The sequence below is a fragment of the Lonchura striata genome, chromosome 38 (assembly GCF_046129695.1).
Source record: "Lonchura striata isolate bLonStr1 chromosome 38, bLonStr1.mat, whole genome shotgun sequence".
NCBI lineage: Eukaryota > Metazoa > Chordata > Aves > Passeriformes > Estrildidae > Lonchura > Lonchura striata.
The window spans coordinates 1,370,199-1,383,556 of record NC_134640.1 but is presented as its reverse complement, the minus strand read 5'-3'; the positions used below and the strand labels follow the sequence as shown (position 1 = coordinate 1,383,556).

At 52.5% G+C, this 13,358-nt stretch overlaps 1 protein-coding gene across 1 annotated transcript; it reads left to right on the top strand.

Moving 5' to 3' along the window:
* The first annotated feature begins 8,605 nt into the window (after window positions 1-8,605).
* LOC144248124 (natterin-3-like) lies at window positions 8,606-11,050 on the top strand. The gene is made up of 2 exons (XM_077789816.1): window positions 8,606-8,624; window positions 8,842-11,050. Exons 1-2 carry the CDS (start codon window positions 8,606-8,608, stop codon window positions 9,846-9,848), a joined length of 1,026 nt encoding a protein of 341 aa, XP_077645942.1. The 3' UTR covers window positions 9,849-11,050.
* The last annotated feature ends 2,308 nt before the right edge of the window (window positions 11,051-13,358 follow it).

Genomic DNA, 13,358 nt, shown 5'->3' with positions numbered 1-13,358 from the left:
CTGACCGGGACTGACCCGGACTGACCGGGACTGACCGGGACTGACCGGGACTGAACCGGACTGACCGGGACTGAACCGGGACTGACCGGGACTGACCGGGACTGAACCGGGACTGACCCGGGACTGAACCGGGACTGAACCGGGACTGAACCGGGACTGAACCAGGACTGACCGGGACTGACCGGGACTGAACCGGGACTGACCCGGGACTGAACCGGGACTGACCGGGACTGACCGGGACTGAACCGGGACTGACCCGGGACTGACCGGGACTGACCCGGGACTGAACCGGGACTGAACCGGGACTGAGCCGGGACTGACCCGGGACTGAACCGGGACTGACCGGGACTGAACCGGGCCAGGCCCAACCGGGACTGAACCGGGACTGAACCGGGACTGAACCGGGACTGACCGGGACTGACCAGGACTGAGCCGGGACTGACCGGGACTGAACCGGGACTGAGCCGGGCCCAACCGGGACTGAGCCGGGACTGAGCCGGGACTGACCGGGACTGACCGGGACTGACCGGGACTGAACCGGGACTGAGCCGGGACTGACCGGGACTGAGCCGGGCCGGGTCATTCTGGGCCAGTCTGCACCAGTCCGGGTCAGTCCAGTCGAGTCCAGTCCGGGTCAGCCCAGTCCAGGCCAGTCTGGGTCAGTCCAGTCCGGGTCAGTCTAGTCCAGTCCGGGTCAGTCCAGTCCGGGTCAGTCCAGTCCGGGTCAGTCCAGTCCAGTCCAGTCCAGTCCAGTCCGGGTCAGTGCAGTCCGGGTCAGTCCAGTCCAGTCCAGTCCAGTCCGGGTCAGTCCAGTCCAGTCCAGTCCAGTCCGGGTTAGTCCAGTCCAGTCTAGTCCAGTCTAGTCCAGTCCGGGTCAGCCCAGTCCAGTCCAGTCCGGGTCATTGCAGTCCGGGCCGGGCCTCTCTGCGCTTCGGGACTTTCCCACATTTTCTTTGGATTCTTTTCGGATTTTTCCAGATTTTTTTGGGATTTTTTTGGGATTTTTTTGGGATTTTTCACCACCCCGGAGGAGGGATTTCACCCCCTTATTCCGATTTTTGGGGAGATTTTCTGGTCTCTGCTCCACTCCTGCAACGCCCCCAAAATCTGACCCTCTTTATTTGGGATTTCCCCCAATTTTGGGGGATTTTTTTGGGAATTTTTTTTCTGACTTTTCGGGACTTTTTTCTGATTTTTTTGGGATTTTTTCCATCTCTTTTTTTTGGGTTTTTCACCAGCCCAGAGGGAGAATTTTACCTCTTTATTCCGATTTTTGGGGAGGTCCTCGCTCCACTCCAGCACCCCTGTGAGCCCCCAAAATCTGAACCCCTTTATTTGGGATTTCCCCCAATTTTTGGGAGTTTTTGGGAATTTTTTTGAGGATTTTTGTGGGATATTTTTAGGATTTTTTTGGAATTTTTCGCCATCCCAGAGGGGTATTTTCCTTTATTCTAATTTTCTGGAATGGTTTTGGGATTCTGACCCTCCCAAATGGGATTTTCCCCCTTTTTTGGGATTTTTTGGGATTTCTCCCATTTTCTTTGGGATTTCCCCCCTTTATTTAGGATTTTCCCCTTTTTTTCTGAGATTTTTGCTCTTTATTTGGGATTTTCACTCTTTGTTTAGGATTTTCCCTTTCTGGGGAATTTCTCCTTTTTTGGGATTTTCTCCCTTTATTTAAGATTTCTTCCTTTTTTGGGTTTTCCCCCTTTTTTTTGGGATTTCCACTCTTTTTGGGGGGATTTCCCCTTTTTTTTGGGATTTCCCCGGTTTTTTTTGGAGATTTTCCCCCTTTATTTAATATTTCCCCTCTTTTCAGGATTTCTACCTTTTTTTGGGGGGGGTTTTCACCTTTTTTTGGGGGATTTTCACTCTTTATTTAGGATTTCTCCCCTTTTTTTTGGGATTTTCACTCTTTCATTTTGGGATTTTCTCTCTTTATTTGGGATTTCCCCCCTTTATTTACAATTTCCCCCCTTTTTTGGGATTTCCCCCTTTATTTTAGATTTTCTCCTTTTTTTGGGATTTCCCCCTTTATTTAGGATTTTCTCCTTTTTTTGGGATTTCCCTTTTTTGGAGCTTTTGGACCCCCCGGGGTCTCCCCCCTTTTTTTGGGCTCTTTCCCCTTTTTCTGGGACGCTGACACTACTTTGGGGCAAATTCCCCTTTTTTGGGGTAAATTCCCCCTTTTTTGGGGTAAATTCCCCCTTTTTCGGCTCTTTCCCCCCCTTCCCGGCTCTGTCTCCATTTTTGGGGTTTTTCCCCATTTTTGGGGTCCCCAATAAAGTTTCCCTGGATCTGCTCCGGCTCCGTCCCAGTTGGGCACTGGGAGCACTGGGAGGGGGGAGGGGGGCAGTGAGGATTTGGGGCATTTTTTGGGATTTTGGCCATTTTTGGCGATTTTTGGGGTCGATTTTGGGTCTGGGGGAGGCAAACCCCAAAATTGGAACTTTTTGAGCGAGAAAACCCCAAAATTTGGGATTCTCCGAATCTCCGGGGTTGATTTTTGGGGTCTCAGGGGCGATTTTGGGGTCATTTTGTGGGGTTTTGCTTCATTTTGAAGGATTTTGGGTTCATTTTGTGGCGTTTTGGGGTTTTTTGTGGGGTTTTGGGGGTTTTGGGTTCATTTTGTGGGGTTTTGGGGGACATTTTAGGGTCTCTCCGTGATTTTTGGGCTGTTCTGGCTCATTTTTGGAGGCCACCCTCAAAAACCAAAAAGATTTTCTCAAACCTGACCCTGGGAAAAGCAGAAATTCCGAATTTCCCCCCAAAAATCGCTGATTTCTTGGCGCCATTTGGGGTTTTTTTGACCTTTTCGAGTCTCAAAATTTAAAAAAAAAAAAACTCTGAAAAGCGAAGTGAAAAATCCTCAAAAAGCAGAAAAACGCCCCACAAAAAAATCCCATTTCTGCTTTTTTGGGCTTTTTCTGCATTTCTGACGTTTTTCCTGGGAGGTTTTGGGGGCGGTTTTGAGGCTCAAATCACTCAAAAAAACCCAAAATCGGCCAAGAAACCCCAAAAAAAGAGATTTTTTTCCTGGGAACGGAGCACAGGTGAGCGGGGACCCCAAAATTCAGAGTTGGGGGAGCCCCAAAATGGGATTTGGGAAGGAAAGCACCAAAATTGGAAGAGGGAGCCCCAAAAATGTGAATTTTTGGAGAAGGGACCCCGAATTTGGAGTTTGGGAATCCCAAAATGGGAATTTGGGGAGGGAAAACCCCAAAATTTGGATCTGGGAACGCCCCAAAATTCAGATTTTTGGGGTGGGAAACCCAAAATTGGAGGTGGGTTGGGGGGAGCCCCGAAATTTGGAATTTTGGGTTGGGGAACCCCAAAATTTGGAGCCAGGGAGCCCCAAAAATGTGAATTTGGGGAGGGGAACCCCAAAATTGGAAGGGAGGGAGGAACAAAAAAATGGGGATTTTGGGAAAAATGACCCCAAAAATTAAATTGGGGGGGGGGGGCAAAAAATCTGAATTTGGGGAGGGGAACCCCAAAAAATTTAGATTTTTGGGGTGGGAACCCCAAAATTGGAGCTGGGGATGGAGGAGCCCCAAAATTTGAATTTTGGGATTGGGGAAAAGCAAAATGTAAAGGGAGGGAGGAATAAAAATCTGGAATTTTGGGTAAAATCCCCAAAATGGGATTTTGGGGTCCGATCGGAATTTTGGGATTTTCGCAGCCCGGCCGGAGCGATGGCGGCGCCGCGGGTACGGCCGGAAAGGGAAAAAAGGGAAAAAATGGAATTAAAATGGGATTAAAAGGAATTAAAAGGAATTAAAAGGGGATTTTCCCCCCAGAGCTCCGAAATTGCGGCTTCTAATTGGAATTTTTTAAAATGTTTTGTTTTTAATTTTTTAAATTTTTTCTTAAACTTTTTAAATGTTTAGAGTTTTTTTTTCCATTTCTAATTTTTATTTTTCTGATTTAATTTTTAAATTTTTGATTTCTTAGTTTTTCTATTTTTCATTAAAAATAATTTTTATTTTTTTAATTTTTAAATTTTTTAGTTTTTATTTTTTTCATTTTTAATTTTTCTTTCTTTAATTTTTTAATTGTTATCATTTGTTTTAAATGCTTACACTTTTAATTCGGGATTGTTGATTTTGAGGTTTTTGAATTTTGAATTTTAAAAATGGTTTCATTTTTGAAATTTAAACTATTTAATTCTTTAACTTTTAACATTCTATTTTTTTATTTTTGTTAGTTTTTGAATTTTAAACTAATTCAATTTTAATTTTTAAAATTTGTAATGTTGAAATTTTTAATATAACTTTCTATTTTGAAATTTTCAATCTTTAATTTCTAATATTTTAATTTCTCTTTTTTATTTTTAAATTCTTAATTTCAAATGTTAAAAATATTTTAATATTTCAATTTTATATTTTAATTTTTATTGTTTTAATTTTTAATTTTTTAATTTTTTAATTTTTTAAGTTTTGAATTTTTTTGTTTTAATTTTTAGTTTTTAATCTTTAATTTTAAATGTTTAAAAAAAATTATTTTCTAATTCTTTAGTTTTTTTATTTTCAAATTTTTACATTTTACATTTTTACTTATTAACTTTAAATTTTTACTTTTTGATGTTAAATTTTTAAACATTTTAAAATTCTTTCATTTTTAATCATTTTTTAATATTTTATTTTAATTTTTTTAATTTTTATTTTATAAGTCTTTAACTTTTAAATGTTTTAATTTTTAAATGTTTAATTTTTAAATTTTTAATTTTAAATTTTAATTTTATTTTGAATATTTTTAACACAAATTCCGCGAGCTCAGGGCAGGACTGGGGGGAAATCCCAAACTCAGGAGCCGGGCGGGGCTCAGCCCCAGCGGGATTTGGGGTCGGGTTTGGGATCGGGATTTTGGGATCGGGATTTTGGGATCGGATTTGGGATCGGGATTTTGGGATCGGATTTGGGGTCGGGATTTGTGGTTGGGTTTGGGATCAGGATTTGGGGTCAGGATTTTGGGATCAGGATTTGGGATCGGATTTGGGGTCGGGATTTTGGGATCAGCATTTGGGGTCGGGATTTTGGGGTCGGATTTGGGTTGGTTTTGGGTCAGGTTTGGGGTCGGATTTGGGGTCGGGATTTTGGGGTCAGTTTTGCGGTTGGGATTTTGGGGTCAGATTTGGGTCGGGATTTGGGTTTAGGGTCAGTGTTTGGGATCGGGATTTGGGGTCAGATTTGGGGTCAGATTTGGGGTCGGTTTTGGGGTTGGTTTTGGGGTTGGTTTTGGGGTTGGGATTTGGGGTCGGGATTTTGGGATCGGGATTTGGGGTTGGTTTTGGGGTTTTGGGGTTGGTTTTGTGGTTTTGGGGTCAGTTTTGGGGTCGGATTTGGGGTTGGTTTTGGGGTTTTGGGGTTGGTTTTGGGGTTGGTTTTGTGGTTTTGGGGTTGGTTTTGTGGTTTTGGGGTTGGTTTTGTGGTTTTGGGGTTGGTTTTGTGGTTTTGGGGTTGGTTTTGTGGTTTTGGGGTTGGTTTTGGGGTTTTGGGGTTGGTTTTGTGGTTTTGGGGTTGGTTTTGGGGTTGGTTTTGGGGTTTTGGGGTCGGATTTGGGGTTTTGGGGTTGGTTTTGTGGTTTTGGGGTTGGTTTTGTGGTTTTGGGGTTGGTTTTGGGGTTTTGGGGTTGGTTTTGTGGTTTTGGGGTCGGTTTTGGGGTTGGTTTTGGGTCGGGATTTGGGGTTGGTTTTGGGGTTGGTTTTGTGGTTTTGGGGTTGGTTTTGTGGTTTTGGGGTCGGATTTGTGGTTTTGGGGTTGGTTTTGTGGTTTTGGGGTTGGTTTTGGGGTTGGTTTTGGGGTTTTGGGGTCGGATTTGGGGTCGGATTTGGGGTTGGTTTTGGGGTTGGTTTTGTGGTTTTGGGGTTGGTTTTGTGGTTTTGGGGTCGGATTTGGGGTTTTGGGGTTGGTTTTGGGGTTGGTTTTGTGGTTTTGGGGTTGGTTTTGTGGTTTTGGGGTTGGTTTTGTGGTTTTGGGGTTGGTTTTGGGGTCGGCGACGGGCGTGGCTCCGCAGGTTCTGGCGCTGCTGCTGCTGCTCAGCGCGGGGATCCCGGGGATTTCGGGGGCTCCGGCGGCTTCGGGGATTTCAGGAATTTCGGGAATTCCGGGAAGGAACCGCGAGGAGCTCCCCAGTGAGTCCCGGCCTGGAGCCCATCCCAGTATGGCCCAGTATGGGCCAGTATAGCCCAGTATGAACCAGTATGGGCCAGTATGGCCCAGTATGAACCAGTATGGCCCAGTATGGGCCAGTCCCTCCCAATTCTTTCCCAGTCCATCCTAACCCATCCCAGTCCCTCCCAGTCTATCCCAATCCTGTCCCAGTTCATCCCAATCCCATCCCAGTTCATCCCAATCTCCTCCCAGTCCATCCCAATCCATCCCAACCCCTCCCAGTCCTCTCCCAGTCCCTCCCAGTCCATGCCAGTCCAACCCAACCCCTCCCAGTTCCTCCCAGTGCATCCCAATCCTGTCCCAGTCCATCCTAACCCATCCCAGTCCATCCCAATTCCTCCAGCTCCCTCCCAGTCCTCTCCCAGTCCCTCCCAGTCCAACCCAACCCCTCCCAGTCCTCTCCCAGTTCCTCCCAGTGCATCCCAATCCTGTCCCAGTCCATCCCAACCCCTCCCAGTCCCTCCAAGTCCCCTCCCAATCCATCCCAATCCCATCCCAGTGCATCCCAATTCCTCCAGCTCCCTCCCAGTCCCTCCCAATCCCATCCCAATCCCATCCCAGTCCCTCCCAGCCCATCCTAATCCATCCCAGTCCATCCCAACCCCTCCCAGTCCATCCCAACACCTCCCAGTCCATCCCAATTCCTCCAGCTCCCTCCCAGTCCTCTCCCAGTCCCTTCCAATCCATCCCAGTCCATCCCACTCCATCCCAATCCATCCCACTCCATCCCACTCCATCCCAATCCTGTCCCAGTCCATCCCAATCCATCCCAGTCCCTGCAAGTCCCTCCCAGTTAATTCCAGTCCATCCTAACCTATCCCAGTCCCTTCCAATCCATCCCAGTCCCTCCCAGTCCCTGCAAGTCCCTCCCAGTTAATTCCAGTCCATCCTAACCTATCCCAGTCCATCCCAATTCCTCCAGCTCCCTCCCAGTCCTCTCCCAGTCCCTTCCAATCCATCCCAGTCCCTCCCAGTCCCTCTCAGTCCATCCCAGTCCCTCCCAGTCCATCCCAATCCTGTCCCAGTCCATCTCAATCCATCCCAGTCCCTCCCACTCCATCCCAATCCTGTCTCAGTCCATCCCAGTCCCTCCCAATCCATCCCAGTCCCTGCCAGTCCCTGCAAGTCCCTCCCAGTTAATTCCAGTCCATCCCAATCCTGTCCCAGTCCATCTCAATCCATCCCAGTCCCTCCCACTCCATCCCAATCCTGTCCCAGTCCCTCCCAGTCCATCCCAATCCCTCCCACTCCATCCCAATCCCATCCCAGTGCATCCCAATTCCTCCAGCTCCCTCCCAGTCCCTCCCAATCCCATCCCAATCCCATCCCAGTCCCTCCCAATCCCATCCCACTCCCTCCCGCTCCATTCCAGCTCCCTCCCCGCCCGTGCCCCGCCGCCGCCGCTCCGCGGCCGCCCCGTCCTGGCTGCGCTGGGAGCCGTTCCGGGGCCGCATCCCGGCGGACGCCGTGTCCAGCTGGAACGGCCGCTCCCAGTCCATCCCAGTCCATCCCAGTCCATCCTAATCCATCCCAGTCCATCCCAGTCCCTCCCAGTCCATCCTAATCCATCCCAGTCCATCCCACCCCCTCCCAGTCCATCCCAACACCTCCCGGTCCATCCCAATTCCTCCAGCTCCCTCCCAGTCCTCTCCCAGTCCCTTCCAATCCATCCCACTCCATCCCAATCCTGTCCCAGTCCATCCCAGTCCCTCCCAATCCATCCCAGTCCCTGCAAGTCCCTCCCAGTTAATTCCAGTCCATCCTAACCTATCCCAATCCATCCCAATCCCATCCCAGTGCATCCCAATTCCTCCAGCTCCCTCCCAGTCCTCTCCCAGTCCCTTCCAATCCATCCCAGTCCCTCCCAGTCCCTCTCAGTCCATCCCAGTCCCTCCCTATCCATCCCAGTCCCTGCAAGTCCCTCCCAGTTAATTCCAGTCCATCCTAACCTATCCCAGTCCATCCCAATCCCATCCCAGTCCATCCCAATTCCTCCAGCTCCCTCCCAGTCCCTCCCCATCCCATCCCAGTCCCTCCCAGTCCCTCCCGCTCCATTCCAGCTCCCTCCCCGCCCGTGCCCCGCCGCCGCCGCTCCGCGGCCGCCCCGTCCTGGCTGCGCTGGGAGCCGTTCCGGGGCCGCATCCCGGCGGACGCCGTGTCCAGCTGGAATCGCCGCTCCCAGTCCCTCCCAGTCCTTCCCAGTCCATCCTAATCCATCCCAGTCCATCCCAACACCTCCCAGTCCATCCCAACACTTCCCGGTCCATCCCAATTCCTCCAGCTCCCTCCCAGTCCCTCCCAATCCCTTCCAATCCATCCCAGTCCCTCCCAGTCCCTCTCAGTCCATCCCAATCCATCCCAGTCCCTGCAAGTCCCTCCCAGTTAATTCCAGTCCATCCTAACCTATCCCAGTCCATCCCAATCCCATCCCAATGCATCCCAATTCCTCCAGCTCCCTCCCAGTCCCTTCCAATCCATCCCAGTCCCTCCCACTCCATCCCAATCCTGTCCCAGTCCATCTCAATCCATTCCACTCCATCCCAATCCTGTCCCAGTGCATCCCAATTCCTCCAGCTCCCTCCCAGTCCCTCCCAATCCCATCCCAATCCCATCCCAGTCCCTCCCAATCCCATCCCAGTCCCTCCCACTCCCTCCCGCTCCATTCCAGCTCCCTCCCCGCCCGTCCCCCGCCGCCGCCGCTCCGCGGCCGCCCCGTCCTGGCTGCGCTGGGAGCCGTTCCGGGGCCGCATCCCGGCGGACGCCGTGTCCAGCTGGAATCGCCGCACGGGCCGCCCGGAGTTCGTCTGCTCCACCGCCGCCCGCGGCTGCAACCTGGGCGCCTTCGACCCCGCCCGCGGCTCCTTCTGCGCCTTCGCCTGGGCCGAGCGGGAGGAGCGCGGCGCCGACTTCCAGCTCCTGCTCAACCCCGGCGGCTTCGAGGCGCTCGACTGGGTGGACACGTCCTTCGGCAGCGCCCCCGAGGGCGCCGTGGAGGGCTGTCCCCTCACCGACCTCTTCGTGGGCCGCAGCCCCGACGGGCTGGGCAAAGCCTCCAAGGAGCAGGAGGCGCTCTTCGTGGCCGTGGAGGGCGAGGAGGTTTGGTACAAGTGGTACCAGGTGCTGGTGGTGCGCCAGGGCGCGGCCGGGCTCTCCATCGCCGACGTGTCGTACAACGGCAGCGCGGCGCGGGAGAGCGCGGAGCCGGCGGAGCTGGCGGAGGCGGCGCTGAGGAACGAGGGCTGCGAGGCGGCCGAGCGCTCCGTCACCGTGGAGGAAAGCAGCGAGGCGGAGCACGGCTGGAGCGCCGAGCTGCCGGCGGCCGCCCGCGGGGTGCTCCGCGCCGCGCCGCTGCTGCTCACCGAGCGCGGCGGGTGGCGGCCGGGCAACGTCACCTCGGTGCCGTGGGCGGGAGGAGCCAGCCTCACCGAGTTCGTGTCCAGGAGACACGAGGTGAGGCTGGAGGTGCCGGCTCGCTCCGAATGCGCCGCGGTTCTCCGCGGTTACCGGCGGGAGGTTGTCGTGCCGTTCCGGGCGACGCTGAGCCGAGAGTTCCGCCGCGGCCGCCCGCACCGCGCCGCGCTGGCCGGCTGGGCGCGGAGCCGCGCGGTGACCGCCGGCAGCGCCCGCCTGCAGCGCTGCCGCCCGCTGGCCGAGCTGCCGCCGTGCTCCGGGTGAGAGGAGCCCGCCGGTTCCGACCCAAAAAAGCAGCCCGAAATTCCGCCCCGAAAAAAGCAGCCCGAAATTCCGACCCGAAAAAAATCACTCCGAAATTCCGACCCTAAAAAAATCACCCCGAAAAAAACCACCCCGAAATTCCACCCCCGAAAAAACCAGCCCGAAATTCCGCCACGAAAAAAACCAGCCCGAAATTCCGCCCCCATAAAAAACAGCCCGAAATTCCGCCCCGAAAAAAACCAGCCCGAAATTCCGCCCCGAAAAAACCAGCCTGAAATTCCGACCCAAAAAAACCACTCCGAAATTCCGCCCCGAAAAAAACCAGCCCGAAATTCCGCCCCGAAAAAAACCAGCCCGAAATTCCGCCCCGAAAAAACCAGCCTGAAATTCTGACCCAAAAAAACCACTCCGAAATTCCGCCCCGAAAAAAACCAGCCCGAAATTCCGCCCCAAAAAAAACCAGCCCGAAATTCTGACCCAAAAAAACCAGCCCGAAATTCCGCCCCGAAAAAAACCACCCTGAAATTCTGACCCAAAAAAACCAAACCAAAATTCCGCCCCAAAAAACCACCCCGAAATTCCGCCCCGAAAAAACCAGCCCGAAATTCTGCCCCCCAAAAGACCCACCCCGAAGTTCCGCCCTGAAAAAAACCAGCCCGAAATTCTGACCCAAAAAAACCAGCCCGAAATTCCGCCCAGAAAAAAACCAGCCCGAAATTCCGCCCCGAAAAAACCAGCCCGAAATTCCGCCCAAAAAAACCAGCCCGAAATTCCACCCCCGAAAAAACCAGCCCGAAATTCTGCCCCCGAAAAAAACAGCCCAAAATTCCGCACCCAAAAAAACCAGCCCGAAATTCCGCCCCGAAAAAACCAGCCTGAAATTCCGACCCCAAAAAAACCAGCCCGAAATTCCGCCCTGAAAAAACCAGCACGAAATTCCACCCCCAAAAAAACCAGCCCAAAATTCCGACCCGAAAAAACCAGCCCGAAATTCCGCCCCGAAAAAAACCAGCCCGAAATTCCGCCCCGAAAAAACCAGCCCGAAATTCCGCCCCCAAAAAAACCAGCCCGAAATTCCGACCCCAAAAAACCAGCCCGAAATTCCGACCCCAAAAAACCAGCCCGAAATTCCGCCCCGAAAAAAACCACCCCGAAGTTCCGCCCCGCTCTGCGGAATAAACGCACCCCGACATGCAGAGAAAGGGCGGCGGGTGAAGGAGTTTCCTCTTTTCTACCCAAAAATCCAACAGCGCCACCGGGGATCCCTGGGAAAAAACTCGGGGTTTGGGGTTTTGTCTCTGAAACCAGGAAAAAACTCGGGATTTGGGATTTTGTTTCTGAAACCCAGGAAAAACCTCGGGATTTAGGGTTTTGTCTCTGAAACCAGGAAAACCTTCGGGATTTGGGGATTTTTTTAGTGAAACCCAAGGAAACCCTCAGGATTTTGGGATTTTTTTAGTGAAAACCAGGAAAACCCTCAGGATTTTGGGATTTTTTTAGTGAAAACCAGGAAAACCCTCAGGATTTGGGGATTTTTTTTTTTTCCTGATACCCAGGAAACCCGTGGGGATTTTGGGATTTTTTTTAGTGACACCCAGGAAAACCTTTGAGTTTTCGTGGGTTTTTTATCGTTTTCCTCATTTGATGTTGGTTTTTCTCCCACGTTTTTGGTTTTTCTCCCACGTGTTTGGGTTTTCTCTGGTATTTTTGGTTTTTCTCCTGCATTTTAGTTTTTTTCTCCTGCATTTTTGGGTTTTCTCCCACGTTTTTGGTTTTTCTCCTGCATTTTTGGGTTTTCTCCCATGTTTTTGGTTCTCCTCCCATCGTTTTGGGTTTTCTCTCCTATTTTCGGTTCTCTTGGCAGGACCTTCATCCCCGCCCAAATGCAGGGAAAGGCGGCGTTCTCCATGGGAATTTCCCATTTTCTGCCAAAAAAAAGGAATTTTGGAAGTGAAGGAAAAATGGGGGAAAAAGAAAAAAAAAAGGATGCAAAGGGATCTTGGGGGTGGGGTTGGGGAACTCGGGAGGAGAAAAAATCCAGAACCAGTGTTGGATCTTCTGGAGCAGGGAATGGGATCATGGGGCCACCAGGACATGGGGGACATCCCACCACCCATGCGGGATATCTGGGAGCAGGGAATGGGATCATGGAGCCACCAGGTCATGGGGGACATCCCAGAACCAGTGTTGGACCTTCTGGAGCAGGGAATGGGATCATGGGGCCACCAGGTCATGGTGGATGTTCCACCACCCATGTGGGATCTCTGGGATCAGGGAATGGGATCATGGAGCCACCAGGTCATGGTGGACATCCCAGAACCAGTGTTGGACCTTCTGGAGCAAGGAAAGTGATCATGGAGCCACCAGGTCATGGTGGACATCCCACCACCCATGTGGGATTTCTGGGAGCAGGGAATGGGATCATGGAGACTCCAGGACATGGGGGATGTCCCACCACCCACGTGAGATCTCTGTGAATGGGATCATGGAGCCACCAGGTCATGGGGGACATCAACCATCAGCTCACGTCCACCCTCATCTGTGTTTGCCCCACCTCAGGGCAGTCCTGGGGCCACCACCTCGCTCCCATCTCCAGGACCGGGGAGCCAAGACCTGGAGCCACCAGGCTCATGGGGCCCGTCAGTCATGGTCCCACCAGCCCTGTGGGATCTTGGGGAGAGGGGAATGGGATCATGGAGACTCCAGGACATGGGGGATGTCCCAACAGCCCTTCTGGAATGCTTTGAATGGGATCATGGAGCCACCAGGTCATGGGGGACATCCCACCACCCATGTGGGATCTCCGGGAGCAGGGAACGGCATCATGGAGCCACCAGGCTCATGGGGCCTGTCAGTCATGGTCCCACCAGCCCTGTGGGATCTCGGGGAGAGGGGAATGGGATCATGGAGACTCCAGGACATGGGGGATGTCCCACTACCCATGTTGGAACTCTGTGAATGGGATCATGGGGCCACCAGGTCATGGGGGATGTCCCAACACCCCTTCTAGAACTCTGTGAATGGGATCATGGGGCCACCACATCAACGGGGATGTCCCACCACCCATGTGGGATCTCCTGGAGCAGGCGTCGGGATTGTGGAGTCAAACATCAGCTCACGTCCACCCTCATCCATGTTTGCCCCACCTCAGGACAGTCACGGCCCCACCACCTCGCTCCCATCTCCAGCACCGCCGAGCCCAAATCCGCACCCACCGCCCTCAGGAGGCTCCACAACTGATCCCTGTTCCCCGGAGCTTCTCCTGGGCTCCACCACCAGTCCCCGTTCCCTGGAGCTTCTCCTGGGCTCCACCACCGGTCCCCGTTCCCTGGAGCTTCTCCTGGGCTCCACCACCAGTCCCCGTTCCCCGGAGCTTCTCCCGGGCTCCACCGCCGGTCCCCATTCCCCGGAGCTTCTCCCTGTGACCACCGCCGGTCCCCGTTCCCCGGAGCTTCTCCCTGTGACCACCGCCGGTCCCCGTTCCCTGGAGCTTCTCCCGGGCTCCACCGC